At 40.2% G+C, this 21,554-nt stretch overlaps 1 protein-coding gene and 1 pseudogene across 1 annotated transcript; both read right to left on the reverse strand.

Annotated features, from left to right (window-relative positions):
- Positions 1 to 5: 5 nt before the first annotated feature.
- LOC103077822 (profilin-2) lies at positions 6 to 5,003 on the reverse strand (the record flags this gene model as incomplete). The annotated part of the gene is made up of 3 exons (XM_007458383.1): positions 4,872 to 5,003; positions 2,410 to 2,602; positions 6 to 61 (listed from the first exon to the last, which is right to left on the reverse strand). Coding segments are annotated over exons 1-3 (381 nt in total), but the record flags the coding sequence as incomplete, so codon positions are not given.
- A 4,214-nt stretch (positions 5,004 to 9,217) lies between these two features.
- Positions 9,218 to 21,554, reverse strand: part of LOC103078383 (anaphase-promoting complex subunit 7 pseudogene) — a 140,689-nt pseudogene continuing 128,352 nt past the window's right edge.

Here is a 21,554-nt window from a genome sequence, read left to right on the forward strand (position 1 = left end):
TATGCCTTCTTATTCAATCCGCCTCCATGGACCCCTTCTTTTCCCATTACAAAGACCAAGACTGAAAGAGAAAGAAGAAAAGTGTTTCAAAAGAAGTGTTAATCAAGAGAGTCCCGTAAGTTTTAGCAGAGAGAACCCCATTAGTAAGTTACATTAAGTTAGTTTTCCATGAACAACGAAGCACTGAAGTCAGCCAGGTCTCCAAAAAGGAGAACTTTCAAACTAGTAATGTGCTGAAAACATTTTGACTATTAACTGTATCTTGGAAGTCCAATCAGTGCAGCTGCAATGCTCTATAAAAATATCTTTACACTAGCTAGGAAAAAAGAAGTGTGATCATTTATCTTTTTTAATTTTTATTTCACATTGGAGTATAGTTGACTTACAGTGTTGTTTTAGTTTCAGGTGTACAGCAAATGATTCAGTTATACATACAGATATACCTATTCTTTTGCAGATTCTTTTTCCTTTTAGGTTATTATACTGAGTAGAGTTCCCTGTGCTATACAGTAGGTCCTTGTTGATTATTTATTTTCTATATAGTAGTATGTATCTCTCAATCCCAAACTCTTAATTTATCCCTCGCCCCGCCACCTTTCCCCTTTGGTAACCATAAGTTGTTTTCTAAGTCTGTGAGTCTGTTTGTTTTGTAAATAAGTCCTTTATATCATATTTTTTAGATTCCACATATAAGTGATATCATATGATATTTTTCTTTCTCTTACTCCACTTAGTATGATAATCTTTAGGTCCATCCATGTTGCTGCAAATGGCATTATTTCATTCCTTTTAATGGACATTTATCTTTTATATAGGGCAAAAAACTTCTGAGTAGTCGGACAAATACATATTAAACTGGTCCCCAAAAAATAAACTTAAAAAAAAATTAGGTAATTATTTACTTATAAAATTCTCCCCAAATTTAACTGCTTGACTAAGTACCAACTATTAAGTCTTACCAGTGGGGCTAAATGTATCTATTATTTCCAGAGGAAAACCAAGACCGAATTTTAAATAGCATTTTCAGTGCCGTTCATAAAAGGACAAATTAAAAGTACCAAAGGCCTGTGCGTACTATATCCTGTGTTAGCTTTGTTTTTAATTGAGTCTAAAATCCTAAAATAGATTTACTATTTCCAACAACAGAGTCTTCTGTGATGCAGTTCAAAGGTCTATCGTGAAAATATTAACATATGTACATATGTCAGATGTTATATTCACTGCCACTAGATGTCAGTAGTGCTGTATGGTATGAAAACATTCTCGTTTTTACGTCACAAGGTTGATGCTTCTTTTTAATATATTTATCTGAGCTCAGGTAATGTTTTAGAGATTTGTATACCATTTCAGTCATCTAATTTTCCTACGGAGAAATACTCATAAGCATCAGCTCACATCAGAACAAGAGTGACCTTTAGGACAGTCGCAGGGAGTTGGTAGGACCCCTGCAGTAAATTATGGCTCAGAGTAGCTTCAAGTTTCTTCCCATGGTAGATGTGGTCTTAAAATTAGATGTGCCAAGTCTGCTATATGAGGCTACACAAGTCCTCCCTATTTATAAAACATTTACACAGGTTAACACATTTAAATGTATCTGTAAATCAACTAGATGTCGTAATAAACCTCAGTTTTAAAAGCTGCTTTCAAAAAAGTAGTGAGATTTATTTAGTACAGTAAGAATTTCTGCAATGTTGGCAATAGTCGGGAAACACCAGAATTTCTGGACCAGTATATAAATGAAATATAATTTCCTACTTTTCGAATAAATCAGACACACTTAGTCTTTGAAAATATTTTAGTAAGTGGAAAACTTACTTCAAAACCCTCATTCTAATTATTTCTCTCTTCGCCAGCAATGTTTCTAATAGAAATGAGCCAATATTAACTCTTCCTTTTTTATGCTGAATAGTGAATGACTAAAATGTGAGCAAGAAAGGAAGAGATCCAAAGGTCAAAGACCCAAAGGGACTAAAGTAACCAATTTGAATGATTTAACATTCTGAATAACAGTTGAAGAGACAAATTGATTTTTTTTAACTTTTTATTTTATATTGGAGTAGTATAGTTGATTAACAATGTTGTGTTAGTTTCAGGTGTACAGCAAAGTGATTCAGTTATCCATATAGAAGAGGCAAATTTAGATGTTCAGTTTACTAAAGTTGAAACTGAAGAGATGATATGAATATTCTATTTGAGAAGAAAGTCAGGATCTCAGAGGTTAGGCTGGTATGCAGCTGCTGCAGAGGAAGTAAATCTACAGCAGTGCCTCCTTCAGTGCTGGGCAGTTCACAAAAACCACCTAAAGAGCCATTATGGACTCTTTTAACACTTTATTCAAAATGTTAAAGAGATTGCTTAATCACTTGTAACGTGGCATGCAACTTTCAACCAAAAGTGTGCCTTGCTTACCTCTACCAGCTCTGCCGACGGCAACGTTGTATGTTGGCTCCCCACCTTGACTCTTTGTCCGGATGTCCATTGTGCAGTCACCATCCACGTATAGGCTATCTCTGATCACTGAGCACTTCTTTGCGCCAAGAGTCAAACCACTGGTAAAGAAACCTTCCCGGTCTTTTCCTACAATCATATCTATTTCTACTGGCTGTCCACCCGCCACCCCCCACCCAGCCCCCCGAAACCTTCCCGGTCTTTTCCTACAATCATATCTATTTCTACTGGCTGTCCACCCGCCACCCCCCACCCAGCCCCCAAACCAAAAAAATTTAAAAAAAAAGGAAAAGAAAAAGAGAGAAAAGAAAAAAGTTGTAGTTAATTCCTTGCCTTGGTATAACAGCAAAGACTGCCAAGTTTGTACTACCACTACAAGACATCCACGTTTCAACAATGTAAAATCAAGTTTCAGTCTTTTCTAAAAAATTACTCAATCCTACACGGTGCCATGTTTTATATCAGTCAGTTAATTAGATTTCACAGTTAAGAGTGTAGTCTGGTAACTAAAACCAGTCTACGCAAAGAATCTCTAGTTGTTAGTTGACACTAGATAAACTGCAAACTTAAGAGTTATTTATAATCTGTTTCAAATCAGGTGGTACCTGAAGTATTTACGTAATGGTAAAGAGTCACCTAAAAACTTTCAACAAAAGCTTATCTATCACAATCAGTCACGTTACAGTCATGTAGCATCAAATTTAAAGTTGTTTGAAAGTCTCCTAAAATACAGCCCATGCTTGGCAGACCTGTTCACTTCTACTCGCTTCAAACAGCTTGTAATATCCCCCATAGTATTAATATGAACTTCAAGCCCTAGACTTCAGCGCATCCCCAAATTCGTATTTCCCTCCTCTCTATTAGTCTAGCCGCTTACTCCTTTTTCTCTGCAACTTCCCTTCCCCTACCACCTCAGTAATCAGTTTTCTCCCTGGGCAAACGCAAAGAGGATTCTGTCCGCAGCACTGCAGTAGGCAACAGTAAAAGAACAGAGAAAATGGAGGGAGACTGGGAAAGAAACTGAGGTAGCGACCAGAACCGGAAAGGAGAAAACGTGCATTCTAACATTCCATGAATAAGAAGGAAGGCGTCGCCCCCATCAGAACTGCAGAGTCATAGCAGGCCCCAGCCATTTCCAAGCACACTCCTGCAATCTTCCCGGCCAGACAGCGGGAACTCACACACAAAGACAAGAGGACCGCAGGAAAAAAGTTGATCACCAGATGCCAATTCTCTGTAAGAATTGTAGCCCACTGCGGTAATAGGAAACCTGAAAGTACTTGTATCAAGGACTGAGTTCTACACCGCTAGATCTTAAACCATGTTAAGCATTACAAGAATAATTAGTAGCACCCATAATAGGGGGCCTGGATTTGGGCGTTTGATAGGAAGGGGGCGTGAAGCTTAAGAAATTAAGAGAATGGTCCTGTATTTGATATAATCATCACAATTTTAGAAAGAGCCTTGTTTAGAAAGAGGCAAAACAATAAAGCAGCACTGGACGCTTAGTGACAATTATCCCTCAGACATGTGGCAACCGAGTCAAACCACCAAGTCACAAAAAAATCAGGCACCGTGAAGCATAAATCTGCATTAGTGCCTTTACTACCATTACTAAAGAGGGAGGGACTTGGAGAACTTAAGTGTCCCCTTGGTCTTCGCAGATTACTAAAAGCCCCTTTAAGCACCCCCTTTTTTAGAGCTATGTTGCGTAACTGGGGATAACGGTGTATCGATGAATCTCCATAGGAGGAAGAGAGAAATCAATGGCAGTTCGCCATCTTGGAGAATTAAAAAAAAAACAAAAATCCTATGGAGCCTGAGCTGTAGTCGAGATTCACGAATCCACCTACGTTGTCGGTGTACATTTCTCGCAAGCCTCGGAGGCCTGGACACCGGCAAACCTCCGCCAAGTAGCCGCGAGGATCCCGGGAGCCGGGCAACCGTCGCCTCTCACAGCCCGCGGCGCGGGCGGCGCGCTGTCCCCGGAGCGAGGGGCGGCCCGGCCGCCGGAGGACCCCCCCACCCCGGGCTCAGCGCGCCCCGGCCCGGCCCCTCCGGTCCCCGCTTCCACCCCGGGACGTACAAAGCGAGCCCCAGGGATTCCAGGGGATCCAGGAGGGCCGAACAAGGGGAAAAGGGCCCCCACACCCGAGCCGGCGAGTGCCCCCTCCCCCAGCCTCACCCGGACAGGCACTGGGAACGCCGGGGAGCCAGGCCGCCGCCCCCGCCAGTCAGCTCAGCCCCGCAGAGGGGGCGTCCCCGGGCCTCCGGCTCTCCGCCCGCCCGGCAGCTGCATCCTTGGCGCCGGTCGCCCCGCACACCTGCCGGCGCGGCCCTCCCGGTGGCCCGGCTCCGCGCGGCGGCGCCCCCACGGCCGGCCCCGCTCGGGTTCGGGTCCCCGGGCCACCGCCGGTCCTCACCGTAATGCTCTGGAAGACGCCCCCGGCTGTGGCTGCCCATACGTATTTGGCGTCGCAGTAGCCGACAATGGCGGCCTCCTGGCAGCAGCCATCGCACATCAGGTTATCCACGTAGCTCTGCCAACCGGCCATCTTCGAGCCCTTCGCACTGCAGCGGGGACGGCGAGGAGCAGCAGGCGCGGCGGCGGCGGCGGCGGCGGCGGTCGCGGGCGGCGGCGGCGCGGGTGGAGGCGGGGCGGGGGCGGGGAGGAGGCGGCTCTGCGCAGGCACCGACCGCCCCCCTCCCCGAGGAGCTGTGGAGGGAGGACGCTGGGACTGTGGTGAGGGGCAAGCTGCGGGGCGCGCCCGGGCCGGCCGCCCTCCCGCCCGCAACCGCGGGACTGGCTAACCAACGGCGGGAGGCGGCGGAGCTGCTGTGCCACCGACTGCAGCGGCGACTGCTCCTTACCGCGGTTCCCTCAGCCCTCCGCCGTTTCGGCGGGGCGTGCGCGAGCGCGTGCGTGCGATCCTTCCGCGGCGCGCCGACTCGGAGGGTCCCGGCGATGGAGAGGGAGACTGAGCGGGAGGGGCGCGGAGGGATACCGTCCGGGGCAATCACAGTCGCCACGTGCGGTCAGCTAGACCCGGGAGCGGCGGCGTCGCTGTGGGTGGCTGAGTTTCGGACCCGGGGCCTGCAGAGAGGGCGTCTCCCTCGTCGCACTCAGCACCCCAGGGACGGCGGCTTGTGGGAGACCTCGGAGTCCCTGCGTCCGGGCTGTGAAACGCCTCTGTTCTGTGTCCGGTGGCTCGAGATGCGGAATCTTGCGCCTAGGTGTCGGATTGCAGAGTTGCCCTGGTGACGGGGATGCGGAGCGTTTACTCTTCTTTGTGGTGGGGGCGGGCCGGTAGCAGGGTCGCCCACTCTCATCTTAAGCGTCCACAGTGGGACCCTCTTCCCTGGACCCCTCTGCCTCTTGGCCACAAAGGCTACCGAGCGGGCGCGCTCCGGCAACCTGAAATCAGAGCTGGCGTTCGTGGCTTTAAGGAACATTTCTGAGCTTTGCCGATCTTTCATTATTGTTTCATTTGGGTACCACGGGCCTCTCATTGTGTGGATTCTTTGACAGGAAGAACCCCTCTTCCCCTTCCTTAAGGTTGCTTACGTGTGGCTAAATTGCTCGTAAATTGCGAACAAAACAGATAGCAACCTATGTAAAATTATTGGTTGGTAACTGGGAAAGTTACTGGTGGGTCGAAGAAGTCGCTGAATATATAAAGAATTTTAAAATCTAAGAGTTCACTGTATGAACATGGTAATATTTCTGCTCTCGAAGGGTGAAATAATTTCAGGACCCAGATCTCAGAATGGCTTGTATTTACAAGTTAAACCATGGGTGGAGTCCCTGTGAATCTTGAGTGTTCTTTAGTAACCTCTGGGCGTTATGACTAGACCGGGAATTAGGAGACGTCCAACACTTTCAAGTGAACAAAACGATCTGTCAGTCAAGGGAAGAGAGCGCTCAAAACGTCGAAAAGTTGATTTTCAACTTTAACGTTAACTGTGTAAGGTCACAATTCGTGACAGGAGGATTACACAGAAGTAGCTCAGGAAAGAAGACAAAAACGTTGCTAAGCAATCTAATTGGTTCTGAAGTTTTCTGTTTTTTCTGCAGTTTGCTTTGAAATATACAACTCCTGCAGGCAAGGGAGGAAAAGCACAGTAAGAGAAACTCCAAGTCCGGCTCCTATCAGATTGAGACAATGTATTCTCCCATGTTCTGATGATACAGAAAACCTGTGTGGTATAAAATGTGACAAAACGTGTTTCGTTTTTGCAGGTGTGCCTCCCACCTGGTTTAGTCACACTTACTGGTTCTTGTTTAGTACTCTGCTTTTTTGTGGTAGTTGTTGATGGTTTTAACCCTTCATTCTTACCAGTTTATCAACTTAAAAGTTAATGATACAATGTGCTGATAGCACGAAGTGTCATTGTAGGAATTCCTCAAGCTGTACACTTCTTGATTTGTGCTGTTTGTACACGTTATAATTCAATAAACAGTAAAAAAGAAAAATAATGATAGCTTGAAATCGACTTATTTATTAATCTACTCTGAAGTTTTTAAGATTCAATTTTGACACTGTTATCTTCAATAGCAAAGAGATGCAAATAATGCATTCCATTCTTATTCTTTTATTGTTGTCTAAACAGCAAAAGGATTACATTAACTGAATATTCTGGATATTCAAATCTCAAAAGATTGTAAAGCACATTGATGGGGTAAAACATAAGAATTTTAGAATTCCTATCACTTTTTTAAATATCCTTCAAAATATAAGTATTTTTAAATTACTGTTATACTTTTCCAACATGGTGTTATTTCTTTCCCAGAATTGCACAGTAAAATTTAATCAACTATGAAAAAAATCTGTATAATAGACTAACTAGGTTTTACAGTTTAGATTTTGAGATGATACATTTAAAGAGAGTCTATTTACTGTCTCTTTTCAGTCCTGTAATAAAAAAAAAAAAAAAAAAAAAAAAAATCCTGTGCCTGTTTTCTTTAGAACCAGACTCAGAGCATACTGCCTTATTTTTTATTTGTATACAGTGATCTGTTCCTATTTCCTGTAACTGTTGCTTACCACAAAGTGTTTCAAAAGGCATATGTATAAGTAGAGCACTGAGTTTTAGGAATTGGAAAGTTAAGTCTAAGAGAGTATCAGTATGAGAAAAAATACCAATTTGTATCTTGCCTTTTTTTCAGAGTAACTGATCCCCTACAGTGATAATAGTGATGTCTGGGCAGAAGCAGAGAAAAATCAAAGCTCTGTTGTTGATACAGATATCCAGATGTAGCTAACAACAATCAGTCATAGCATATTTAAATGTGGAATGCATTATTATGCATTCTTTGCAAAATCTTTTATTCTTATTTAGGAAAACAGTAACTGTGGTAAATTAGATTCTTTAATGTATCAGTCAAGGATTGCCTGAGCAATTTTAAGTCCATGTGTAAATCATTTGACATTCTAGCAAAATACAAAGAAACAAGTTGTAATTAAGATGTACTCAACCTGATAAACATTGGGGTAAGAACTAAAACTATATAATTAGCCCCAAAACAGTAAAACCCTAATTAACTAAGCCCACCTCAAGTCCTCAATCAACTAAAATTTTAACTTCCATACTTTATTTTTTTGGGGAAAAAAAAGGTGTTTTAATTATAAAAGCAATTGTCACAACAATCAAGAAAGTTTAGAAAATGGAGCAAAATCACCCTTAATGCCACAAGCAATAAACATGTTATCTTTTAAATGTATTTACCCATTGTTTTGTGATTTTCACAGTAAAAAAACAAGGAGTACCTACAATTCTGCATTTGTCAGTTTTACCCTGAAACTATGAATTTTTGATTTTTATAGCTTAAGGTTATTTAATACAAGTTAAAATGGTTATATTTTTCTTTCTGATAAATTTAACTTTTAAGTAGTGGCCCTCTTTATCACTAGTACTGTTTATTTTTGCTGTTTTTGTGTGTGTCTTAAAATCTATTTTGTCAAATATTAAGGTAATTATCCCAGTTCTCTTTTTATTGATATTTATCTGATATATCTTTCCCGTCTCCCTCCCCTTCCCCCTCTCTTTCTCCCCTCCTCCCTTCTCTTCCATCTCTCTCTCTCTCTCTCTCTCTCACTCTCACTTTCCCTGTCCTTAAATTTTACATGTCTCTTCACTTAGCTGGATTTTGGCTTTCTGTGTAATATGCAGTCTAATTTTTTTTTTTTTTTTTACTGTACAAAAACCAGTTTTATTAATTACCCCAACTGCACCTCTGTTCATGCTCTAGGTCACACTTGTTTCTCAGATTCGACCCAGGCTCATAGGCAAGTTACCAGATTAGCAAATAGGAGAACTATTCCGCAAAACAGCAACTGTGAGCTTAAGACATTACTAACATTGCAGAAGGAAGCAAGGTCACTAGGGAAGTGTGGACACCCCAGGATAATTTCTGGGACAGGAAACCCTCTGAAAGAGCCAGTCCGACTGTCTATTCCTCAAGCTTGCAAGTTAGTTCTATAAAAAGCACTCTGTCCCAGAAGCCCCGACACGTCCATGGGCCTCTCAGAGCGCTCCCTTTGTCCTCCCTGGCTGGAGCAGAGGAGGATGGAGATATATGGAAGGTTGGTCAGGCTCAGTTTTTAAAAATGAAGTCACTACTAGACATACGGAGCAAGGGGCAGAGACCCCTGCTGCAATCACATGCTGAATCATTGTTCTCCCAGAGAGCAGGCTCCTACAGGTTCCTTCAGTCCATGGAAGTGCTCAGAGCAGGGCAGGCCAGGGTGGCCACGGAGCTGTGCCTGCCTCACTGCATGCCGAGCCACTGCTCCTGGCCAGCCCACTGGGCCGCCTCACTGTCGCTGCCCTCCAGGTCCCCTCCTTCCCTACTCCCTTCCATGTCGTCCATGTCTTCCTCCTGAGTGGCATCCGCGAGACTCCTCCTTCTCTACCTTCTGCATCCCCTCTAGAGACTTCTGGTCATTGGGGTCCAAACTAGGGGACAACAAAACAAAGGAAAGGCCTGAATCTCTGCCTTGCTTCTTCCTGGCTAATGCGTCATCTCCCTGGCACAGCAGCGAAATGACCACCCAGTCACAGAGAAACTGCTAATGCCTGGCCTCTCCAAACCACTCCAGTTCCATAGGCAGGATGGAGGGAGTCCACCACTTAGTGCTATACTGTACTGGTCCATTGCTTTCTGAAACTCACTCACAGCTACAAGGAAATCTAGGATCGGAGGCAGGACACAGTCACTCTGATTAGCTAGCGTGTTCCGCAGCAAAGCAATTCCAACTTCATCTTTCTGTTCTCTGGTAAGTAGCTCTGCTTTTTTCTCTGCAGCCTTAATGTAGTTCAGCCTTTGGGTCAGGGCTTTATCTAATAAAGTTTTGCTTTCTCCTGTGTCACTGGGTCTTCAAGACAAATGGTGGCTGAAAGGGTAAGGGTCTGTGCGTTGGCTCCTAGAGTTTCGTAAACATAGTTAGCCATTACCGTTGCTTCATGAATACTGTTGGAGGCTAAGTAACATTCGATGAGACCTTCATAACAATCTAAGTGACAAGGTGCAAGACGTATAGCCTCCTGAAAGTAGATTATTGCTTCTTGGACTCTGCCCATGTTTCTAAATGCTGCTCCCTTAAGTAGCAAAGCTTGAACACTATTACTGTTCAGCTGAATGCCTTGGCTCCTAAATAGAGGGCTCGGGAGTAGCGTTTATCCTTTAATTTTTTTATTCATGTGGAACTTGTATGTTCAATTTCTATTGTTTTAGTGTTACCCTGGAAATTTTACCATGCATATTTAATAGAACAAAGCTTTAAATTAAATAATATCTTAAACCCTCTAACCAGACAATCCAAGAACCTTAGAACACTTTAAGTCTGGTCACGCCTCTCCAGACTTTTTACACAGGTATTTATATGCATGTATTTATATGTTTCCTATTTTATTTACTTACCATTCCTTCTCATATCTCAGACCATTACTTTATGATCCTTTTCTTCTTCCTAAAGTAAATATTTAGAAGTTCTTTTAGTGGAGGTCTCTTGATGGTAAACTCTCTTTTTGTTCATCTGAAAATATCCTTGTATCACTTTCATTCTTAAAAAAAAGAGGTTGGATCTACAATGCAAGACTGACACCTTGAAGATGGTATTATTTCATTCATTCTGGTGTTCATCATTGCTGCTGTACTTTATGATCTGTTCTTTTTCTCTACTTTTGGAATCTTTTTGTCTTTGCTGTTCCACAGTTCCACTATGATGTATCTATACCTGGGCTTCTTTTCTTCTACTTGGAAACATAGATTTATATCTATGATCACTTCTGGAAAATTCTCAGTCATCACCTCCTCAATTATTCCTTTTCCTCAGTTCTCTCTACTCTGTTCTTTTAGGGTTCAAATAAATGTTTCCTTTTCCTCTTCTGTTCCCCATATCTCTTAGCTTATTTTATATTTTCCATCTTCTTACCTCTCTGTGCTGCATTCTGGGAAATTTCTTCAGCCACATGTTCCAGTTCATTCTTTGACTATGTTTCATCTGTTGGTAAACCCCTACATTGAGTTTTATTAATTCCTAAAAAATCTATTTTTTATTTTTAGAAATTCCTCTTTATTGTCACATAGATCTTTCTCATTGTTCCTGATAGTCTCATTGTTTGCCCAACTTTGTGGTTCCATACTAAATTTCTTTAAACATTTCTTACGTAGTTATTCTGTACTCTGTATATGACAATCCCAATATCTAAATAAGTTGTGTTGTTTTTTTCTCTCACGCATGGTGTCTGGCCTCCTTGTGTACTTGTTGATCTTAGATTATGAATTTATATTTCCTTGATCTTAAGTAAGTGGGAATCCAAATGGCTTAAATTGAGGACACTTCATTTCAAAGATGATTTTCATCTGCTGCTGCTGCATGTCCAGGAGTGCCAGCAACCTGGGGCCACTTTAAACCTCTCTATGGTGTCCCCTAAAGCAGGTGTTCCCTAAATCGGCGGTCCCCAACCTTTTTGGCATTAGGGACGGGTTTCGTGGAAGACAACTTTTCGACGGACGGGGGGTGGGGGGGGTATTCAGGCGGTAACGCGAGTGATGGTTCAGGCGGTAATGCGAGCGATGGGGGGCGGCAGATGAAGCTTTGCTCGCTCACCCTCCGCTCACCTCCTGCTGTGCGGCCCGGTTCCTACCGGGCTGTGGACCGGTACCGGTCTGTGGCCCAGGTGTTGGAGACCCCTGTCCTAAATGCAGGAGTATCAGATTTACCTCCTCACGCAGAACTGCTATTGGCATTTGCACTCAGACCAACTCCATCTCTCCAGCATGCATAAAGAACCCTGCTCTAATTTCTGCTCAAGACTTATTTCTCTTTATTTGGTAGGAAGAAGGGTCTTTGAAGACTCTTCTAATTTCTGAGAGCCAAATAAAACATCAAAAACTATTTCTGATTCACATCTAGTTTTGTAGCAGGATGATTCCTTCACTATATCTAGTCCACTGTGATGAGAAGCAAAAGTCGTACCCACAATTTTGCATCTTCTGTGTTTCATTCAATAACTATAAATTGAACATAGGTTTCTGGGTTGGGTACTGGTTGGTGCTATTTACTGAGACAAGGAATTTGGAAAGATGAACAACACTAAGGAGGGAGATATTAAGCTTAGTTGACTTTTCTGTACTTGTGAGATGTGTAGTGAAAATGTTGCTTGGCAGTTAGATATAGAACTCTGTAGCTCAGAAGAGGGGTCTGCACTCAACATTTCAAAAATGAGTAAAGGAAGAGACGTTCACCATGAAAACAGAATGAGTGGCCAGAGAAGTCAGGTGGGAAATCAGGAGCCAGTAAATCATAAATGCACAAGGAAGAGAGTTTCTCTAAATGGTAGGAATGGACAAGAGTAGCCAATAATGCTGAGAAGTCAAATAAGAGGAGGATTGAAAGGTGCTCAAATATCATATGAGACCACTTATATATGGAATCTAAAAAAAAAATGATACAAATGGACTTATTTACAAGACAAATAGACACAGACATAGAAAATGAACTTATGGTTACCAAAGGGGGATGGGGGGAAGGATAAATTGGGAATTTGGGATTAACAGATACACACCATTATACATAAAACAGATAAACAAGGTCATACTGTATGGCACAGGGAACTATATTCAATACTGTGTAATAACCTATAATGGAAAAGAATCTGGAAAATAATAGATATATATATGTCTAACAGAATCACTTTGCTGTATACCTGAAACTATCACAACATGATAAATCAGTTATACTTCAATTTTTTTAATGTAAAAAAAGTAATATTGGGTTGGCGAAAAAGTTCCTTTGGTTAGTGAATAAGGTCAAAAGTTCTTCGTGAAAATGAAAAATGTCTTATTTTTACTTAAAACCGAACAAACTTTTTGGCCAACCCAATACACTGTACTGTAATGATTCTCAACTTCATAAATTACATCCCAAAATCCATGGATGAAATAAATGCCTTAAAGACTTAAAAAAAAAAAAAAGTACAGTTGGATAGAATTGGCCTTAGATAAAAGATGGGACAACTTCATTTTAACAGCAGTATATATAATTGTCACTTTTTCACCTTTTTACTGCAGTATAAGATATATACAGAAAAGAGTACCAATCATAAATATATACCATGATGAATTTCACAAAGTGAACTCACCTGGTTAACCAACACCCAGATCAAGAAACAGGATGATATCAGGAGCCCAAGAGTTCTCTTTTTGCCCATGTTAAGTCAACTGTTCTTCTCAGGGTTTTAACTACTATTCTGACTTCTTAGAACTCATAGGATAATTTTGCCTATTTTTGAACTTTATATAAATTTCTCCTCACACAGTAGTTCTTTTTTTGTGATGCTTTCTGGCTTCTTTCCCTCAAATATTTGTGAGAGTCATACATATTTTTGCATGTAATTGTAGTTTGCTCATTCTCGTTGCTGTATAGAATTCCATTATGTGTCTAAAGCATAGTTTATTCCTTCCACTGGTGGGTGGTGCATATTTGGTGAGTTCCTAGGTTTTTGCCATTATGAATATAAACACTTCAGTGCATGTGTTTTGGTAAGCAGAGGTGAGCACATTCCTAGGAACGGGATTGCTCATAGGTTTAGGGTCAGTAGATAACTATGAAACAACCTTCTGAAGAGATTTTACCCAGGTGCTGGCAATGTATGAAAAGTTTCAGTTACTCCACATTTTCACCAACATTTGGTATTATCTCTTTTTAATTTTAAACATTTTGCTGGGAATGTAATGGCAATTTATTATGGCTTTAACTTGTATATCTCCAATGGCAAATCTTTATCAGTGAGTATCTTTTTCATGTTTGTTAGTCATTTGGACACTTTTTTGTGAAGTGCTTGCAGTAGTACTGACAGCGCAGCAGTTCACCAAGTGGGTGTATCTTAAGTTGTCCTTTCTTTTTGAAAAATCAAGTAAGTTGAGAAATAATAAAAGAAAATTTAGTTGTGATTTGTGTGGCGGTAAGCTTTCAAAGGCATAGAACTATAAACATATTTTTAGAAAAATGTCTAACAGCAAAATTTAAAGTATGGTACTTAACTCAGTTAATCAAATGGGCTAGACATTACCAGTTTCAACTGTTTTTCCTTGCTAACAGAATCATAGATGCATTTGGAGAGGGGCGTGTTAACAATTGAATTTAAAATGCTTCCAAAAGCTAGGGTGAGCATCTAGTCCTCCGGTGGCCAAAAGTTACTTCATGGCAGGCTACTTTCCCCCTGATACATCAAAAAAAAAAAAGACGGCCAGTGTAAGCTTTCTGCCTTTAACCTGTCCTCCTTCCCCTTGTCCAGACTGTGATGATGCAGTGTTGAGATAGGGCAGCCATTTGTGACTATGCTGAAGATGGTAGAGCAGGAAGGGAGAAGGGACCCGCTTTCTCAAGTGCTTCACCAGCTTTGCACAGCCTACCCCAGACTTGTTACATAAACTCCTTAGTTGGTTAAGCTAATACAGTCAGCCTCTGTTAAGTGCAACCAAACCCTGTACTAACCAGAACATCCATTTTCCTACCCCACCTCAGGTCCCTAAGGTTTTTATCCAGTGTTGTTTTTCCATAATGAGTTAAGCACTTGAGGAAATGCTTTATAGTTATTGCATCCCTATTGTAACAATGACTGAATTGACCATATCATGGAAAATTGCTCTTCCAACTTCGTTGCAGTAATACATTAAATAGTGCCCTAGAGGCTTCAAGGATTTCATGTCCCTTCCTAAATGTCACACCAGCTGATAGAGAATTCCCTATGAGTTTTGACTCATTTTCTCCGATTTACCACATGCACAAAGAGGATTCTTGAATCATAGGTGAAACATTTCATTCCAAGAAAGTTGTGCTTGAAGTTGAGCGGTTTGTTGTAGAATTCCCAGGGGAAGGAAGAGGACAAAGCCTGTAAAAGCACTGGCCATCTCATTATCTGATATATGAGAGAAATGCAGCCACTCTAGCACAACACTCCCCAAAGAGATAACACATCTAATTTTTCTTGATCTCAGTCCCAGAAGGCAAGCAATGAAATTTAATTTAATTAAATAGTCTTCCAAAAAAGTTTTAAAAGGAGACTTTAAATTTTTGTTGTTGTTGTTTTTCTCTAATAAAGCTCAGATTTCACTTCTAGGGGAAATGTTTCTGGGTCTCCAAATATACTGAAGAGTAGAGAACTAAAAGTGTAAACTGAACAATGATGCATTGCATGTAAAAGTAACTTTTAAAGTGGATATTAAAATATGGAGGGGACAAATTAGGAGTGTGGGATTAACAAATACATACTACTATATATAAAATAAACAACAAGGAGCTACTGTACAGCACAGGGAACTATTATTCAATATCTTGTAACAACCTATAATGGAAGAGAATCTGAAAAAGAATATATACATAGGTGAATATATATATATATATATGAATCTGAAAGAATATATATATGTGTCTGTGTGTATAACTGAATCACTTTGCTGTACACCTGAAACTAATACAATATTATAAATCAACTATACGTCAATAAATTTTTTAAAAAATTTTATTTAATTAATTTTTTTATACAGCAGGTTCTTATTAGTCATCCATTTTATACACATCAGTGTATACAGGTCAATCCCAATCTCCCAATTCATCACACCACCACCATCACCACCCCCGCCACGTTCCCCCCTTGGTGTCCCTACGTTTGTCCTCTACATCTGTGTCTCAATTTCTGTCCTGCAAACCGGTTCATCTGTACGATTCCACATATATGCGTTAATATACGATATTTGTTTTTCTCTTTCTGACTTACTTCACTCTGTATGACAGTCTCTAGATTCATCTACGTCTCTACAAATGACCCAATTTCGTTCCTTTTTATAGCTGAGTAATATTCTATTGTAAATATGTACCACCTCTTCTTTATCCACTTGCCTGTCAATGGGCATTTAGGTTGCATCCATGACCCGGCTATTGTAAATAGTGCTGCAGTGAATATTGGGGTGCATGTGTCTTTTTGAATTATGATTTTCTCTGGGTATATGCCCAGTAGTGGGATTGCTGGGTCATGTGGTAATTCTATTTTTAGTTTTTTAAGGAACTTCCATACTGTTCCCCATAGTGGCTGTATCAATTTACATTCCCACCAACAGTGCAAGAGGGTTCCCTTTTCTCCACACCCTCCCCAGCATTTGCTGTTTGTAGATTTTCTGATGATGTCCATTCTACCTGGTGTGAGATGATACCTCATTGTAGTTTTGATTTGCATTTCTCTAATAATTACTGATGTTGAGCACCTTTTCATGTGCTTCTTGGCTATCTAAAAGTCCTCTTTGGAGAAATGTCTATTTAAATCTTCTGCCCATTTTAGGATTGGGTTATTTGGTTTTTTTGATACTGAGCTGCAAGAGCTGTTTATATATTTTGGAGATTAATTCTTTGTCCGTTGATTCTTTTGCAAATATATTTTCCCATTCTGAGGGTTGTCTTTTCGTCTTGTTTATGGATTCCACTGCTGTGCAAAAGCTTTTAAGTTTCATTAGGTCCCATTTGTTTACTTTTGTTTTTATTTCCATTACTCTAGGAGGTGCAACAAAAAAGATCTTGCTGTGATTTATGTCAAAGAGTGTTCTTCCTATGTTTTCCTCTAAGAGTTTTATGGTGTCCGGTCTTACATTTAGGTCTTGAATCCACTTTGAGTTTATTTCTGCATATGGTGTTACTGAGAGTTCTAATTTCATTCTTTTACATGTAGCTGTCCAGTTTTCCCAGCACCACTTATTGAAGAGACTGTCTTTTGTCCATTGTATATCCTTGCCTCCTCTGTCATAGATTAGTTGACCCTAGGTGCGTGGGTTTATCTCTGGGCTTTCTATCCTGTTCCATTGATCTATATTTCTGTTTTTGTGCCAGTACCATATTGTCTTAATTACTGTAGCTTTGTAGTATAGTCTGAAGTCAGCGAGTCTGATTCCTCCAGCTCCGTTTTTTTTCTCTCAAGACTGCTATGGCTATTCGAGGTCTTTTTTGTCTCCATACAAATTTTAAGATTTCTTGTTCAAGTTCTGTAAAACATGCAGTTGGTAATTTGATAGGGATTGCATTGAATCTGTAGATTGCTTTGGGTAGTATAATCATTTTCACAATATTGATTCTTCCAATCCAAGAACATGGTATATCTCTCCATCTGTTGGTATCATCTTTAATTTCTTTCAACAGTGTCTTATAGTTTTCTGCATACAGGTCTTTTGTCTCCTTAGGTAGGTTTATTCCTAGGTATTTTATTCTTTTTGTTGCAATGGTAAATGGGAGTGTTTTCTTAATTTCTCTTTCAGATTTTTCATCATTAGTTTATAGGAATGCAAGACATTTCTGTGCATTAATTTTGTATCCTGAAACTTTACCAGATTCATTGATTAGCTCTAGTAGTTTTCTGGTGGCATCTCTAGGATTCTCTATGTATAGTATGATGTCATCTGCAAACAGTGACAGCTTTACTTCTTCTTTTCCAGTTTGGATTCCTTTTATTTCTTTTTCTTCTCTGATTGCCATGGCTAAGACTTTCAAAGCTATGTTGAATAATAGTGGCAAGAGTGGACATCCTGTCTTGTTCCTGATCTTAGAGGAAATGCTTTCAGTTTTTCACCATTGAGAATGAGGTTTGCTGTGGGTTTGTCGTATATGGCCTTTATTATGTTGAGGTAGGTTCCCTCTATGCCCGCTTTCTGGAGAGTTTTTATCATAAATAGGTGTTGAATTTTGTCAAAAGCTTTTTCTGCATCTATTTAGATGATCATATGGTTTTTATTCTTCAACTTGTTAATATGGTGTATCACATTGATTGATTTCCATATACTGAAGAATCCTTGCATCCCTGGGTTAAATCCCACTTGATCATGACGTATGATCCTTTTAATGTGTTGTTGGATTCTGTTTGCCAGTATTTTGTTGAGGATTTTTGCATCTATATTCATCAGTGATATTGGCCTGTAATTTTCTTTTTTTGTAGTATCTTTGTCTGGTTTTGGTGTCAGGGTGATGGTGGCGTCATAGAATGAGTTTGGGAGTGTTCCTTCCTCTGCAGTTTTTTGGAAGAGTTTGAGAAGGATGGGTGTTAGCTCTTCTCTAAATGTTTGATAGAATTCACCTGTGAAGCCATCTGGTCCTGGACTTTTGTTTGTTGGAAGATTTTTAATCACAGTTTCAATTTTATTACTTGTGATTGGTCTGTTCATATTTTCTCTTTCTTTCTGGTTCTGTCTTGGAAGGTTATACCTTTCTAAGAATTTGTCCATTTCTTCCAGGTTGTCCATTTTATTGGCATAGAGTTGTTTGTAGTAGTTTCTTAGGATGCTTTGTATTTCTGCGATGTCTGTTGTAACTTCTTTTTCATTTCTAATTTTATTGATTTGAGTCCTCTCCCTCTTTTTCTTGATGAGTCTGGCTAATGGTTTATCCATTTTGTTTATCTTCTCAAAGAACCAGTTTTTAGTTTTATTGATCTTTGCTATTGTTTTCTTTGTTTCTATTTCATTTATTTCTGCTCTGATCTTTATGATTTCTTTCCTTCTGCTAACTTCGGGTTTTGTTTGTTCTTCTTCCTCTAGTTCCTTTAGGTGTAAGGTTAGATTGTTTATTTGAGATTTTTCTTGTGTCTTGTATTGCTATAAACTTCCCTCTTAGAACTGCTCTTGCTGCATCCCATAGGCTTTGGATTGTCATGTTGTTGTTTTTTTTTTGCTTTTTGTGGTACGCAGGCCTCTCACAGCTGTGGCCTCTCCTGCCGCGGAGCACAGGCTGCGGACGCGCAGGGCCAGCGGCCGTGGCTCACGGGCCCAGCTGCTCTGCGGCATGTGGGATCCTCCCAGACCAGGGCACGAACCTGCGTCCCCTGCATCGGCAGGCGGACGCTCAACCACTGCGCCACGAGGGAAGCCCCGATCATCATGTTTTCACTGTCATTTGTCTCTAGGTACTTTTTGATTTCCTCTTTGATTTCTTCAGTGATCTCTTGGTTATTTAGTAACGTATTGTTTAGCCTCCATGTGTTTGTGTTTTTTAAGTTTTTTTTCCCTGTAATTGATTTCTAATCTCATAGCGTTGTGGTCAGAAAAGATGCTTGATATGATTTCAATTTATTTAAATTTACTGAGGCTTGATTTGTGACCCAAGATGTGATCTATCCTGGAGAATGTTCCGTGCGCACTTGAGAAGAAAGTGTAATCTGCTGTTTTTGGATGGAATGTCCTATAAATATCAATCAAATCTATCTGGTCTATTGTGTCATTTAAAGCTTCTGTTTCCTTATTAATTTTCTGGTTGGATGATCTGTCCATTGGTGTGAGGTGTTAAAGGCCCCCACTATTATTGTGTTATTGTCGATTTCCTCTTTTAGAGCTGTTAGCAGCTGCCTTATGGATTGAGGTGCTCCTACGTTGGGTGCTTATATATTTATGATTGTTATATCTTCTTCTTGGATTGATCCCTTGATCACTATGTAGTGTCCTTCCTTGTCTCTTGTAACATTCTTTATTTTAAAGTCTATTTTATCTGATATGAGTATTGCTACTCCAGCTTTCTTTTGATTTCCATTTGCATGGAATATCTTTTTCCATCCCCTCACTTTCAGTCTGTATGTGTCCCTAGGTCTGAAGTGGGTCTCTTGTAGACAGCATATATATGGGTCTTGTTTTTGTATCCATTCAGCCCGCCACCAGGGAAGCCCTTAAAGTCTTTTTTATCTGATATGAGTATTGCTACTCCTGCTTTCTTTTGATTTCCATTTGTATGGAATATACTTTTCCATCCCCTCAATTTCAGTCTGACTGTGTTCCTAGGTCTGAAGTGGGTCTCTTGTAGACAGCATATATATGGGTCATGTTTTTGTATCCATCAGTGAGCCTGTGTCTTTTGGTTGGAGCATTTAATCCATTCACACTTAAGATAATTATTGATATATATATTCGTATTACCATTTTCTCAATTGTTTTGGGTTTGTTCTTGTAGGTCCTTTTCTCTTCTTGTGTTTCCCACTTTGAGAAGTTCCTTTAACATTTGTTGTAGAGCTGGTTTGGTGGTGCTGAATTCTCTTAGCTTTTGCTTGTCTGTAAAGCTTTTGATTTCTCCATTGAATCTAAATGAGATCCTTGCTGGGTAGAGTAATCTTGGCTGTAGGTTCTTCCCTTTCTTCACTTTAAGTATGTCATGCCACTCCCTTCCGGCTTGTAGAGTTTCTGCTGAGAAATCAGTTATTAACCTTCTGGGAGATCCCTTGTATGTTATTTGTCATTTTTCCCTTAGTTCTTTCAATAATTTTCCTTTGTCTTTAATTTTTGCCAATTTGATTACTATATGTCTTGGTGTGTTTCTCCTTGGGTTTATCCTGTATGGGACTCTCTGCACTTCCTGGACTTGCGTCGCTATTTCCTTTCCCATGTTAGGGAAGTTTTCAACTATAATCTCTTCAAATATTTTCTCGGGTCCTTTCTCTCTCTCTTCTCCTTCTGGGACCCCTATAATGCGAATGTTGGTGCATTTAATGTTGTTCCAGAAGTCCACAGATAAATAGATGTGTTTTTAAAATATCCTTTCATATTTGAAAAACATTATCATCACCACCACCACCTGCAGCACCCTCATCTTTATGGAGAAACAGATAGTAGGTAGCTAATTATGGGCATAAAAAGACTCTCAAAGACCATGTTGATGCCCTACGTTGCCTTATCATTTCAGGCTTCTTCCAGACTCCTGGATGGATGTACATTGACCAAAGAAACCAACAGCAAAACAAAAGCATAAAGAAACACATGAATTGGGAGTAGGATAATTATACCAACTCTAGGTGAAAAGGAAGTGTTTTCAGTGGTGAATAAGTAAACACAACTAGATTCAGAACTGTTAAAGACTGGAGTTCCAAATAATATCTAGGGTAGTTAAAGTGAAACTCTCCCAATACTTTAAACCCATCTGAGGAATACGTCTGTGGCTCTGTTTTTAAGAACTCTGTAACACAATGTATTTAATTTGAACAATTCATTTGCTATCAATTCTTCTTAGTGGATAGCAGATATTCCTTACAGTGTTAGTATTTTTCAAATCATGTATCATGTATTGAGCTCTTGCCATAGCTGTATATATTGGTATGTGCCAAGTATAATATATATATTAAAAAAAAGGGTCCCTGTCCTCTGATTTAAAGTCTAGGCAGGGAAGTAATACATACAAAGAAGTTAAGCAATATGATCTGGCTAGAGGATATGTAAGAGACAAATAAGGATACGATTGTATACTATTAGATCACAGAATCAGACCATAAGTACTCTAGAAGGGCAGAGATAATTAATGGAGGATGGAGTTATAGAAAAGTAATAAAAGGGTGTTTCATAGAAAGTGTTCAATTGTTAAACCTTAAAGAATGGGTAGGAGTGAGGTTTGATTTTCAAAATCATGGAAAGCACAGAAGCTACAGGTTTACCCTCCTACTAGAAAAAGCAGCCCACAGAGTAAGAGAAGGTATTTGCAAAGCATATATTAAGCAAAGTATTTATTCAGTATATATATATATATATATATATATATATATATATAGATAAACCAATAAGAAAAACAGAGACACCTGTAAGAAAAGTTGGCAAA

The sequence above is a fragment of the Lipotes vexillifer genome, unplaced genomic scaffold (assembly GCF_000442215.2).
Source record: "Lipotes vexillifer unplaced genomic scaffold, Lipotes_vexillifer_v1.1 scaffold808, whole genome shotgun sequence".
Taxonomy (NCBI): domain Eukaryota; kingdom Metazoa; phylum Chordata; class Mammalia; order Artiodactyla; family Lipotidae; genus Lipotes; species Lipotes vexillifer.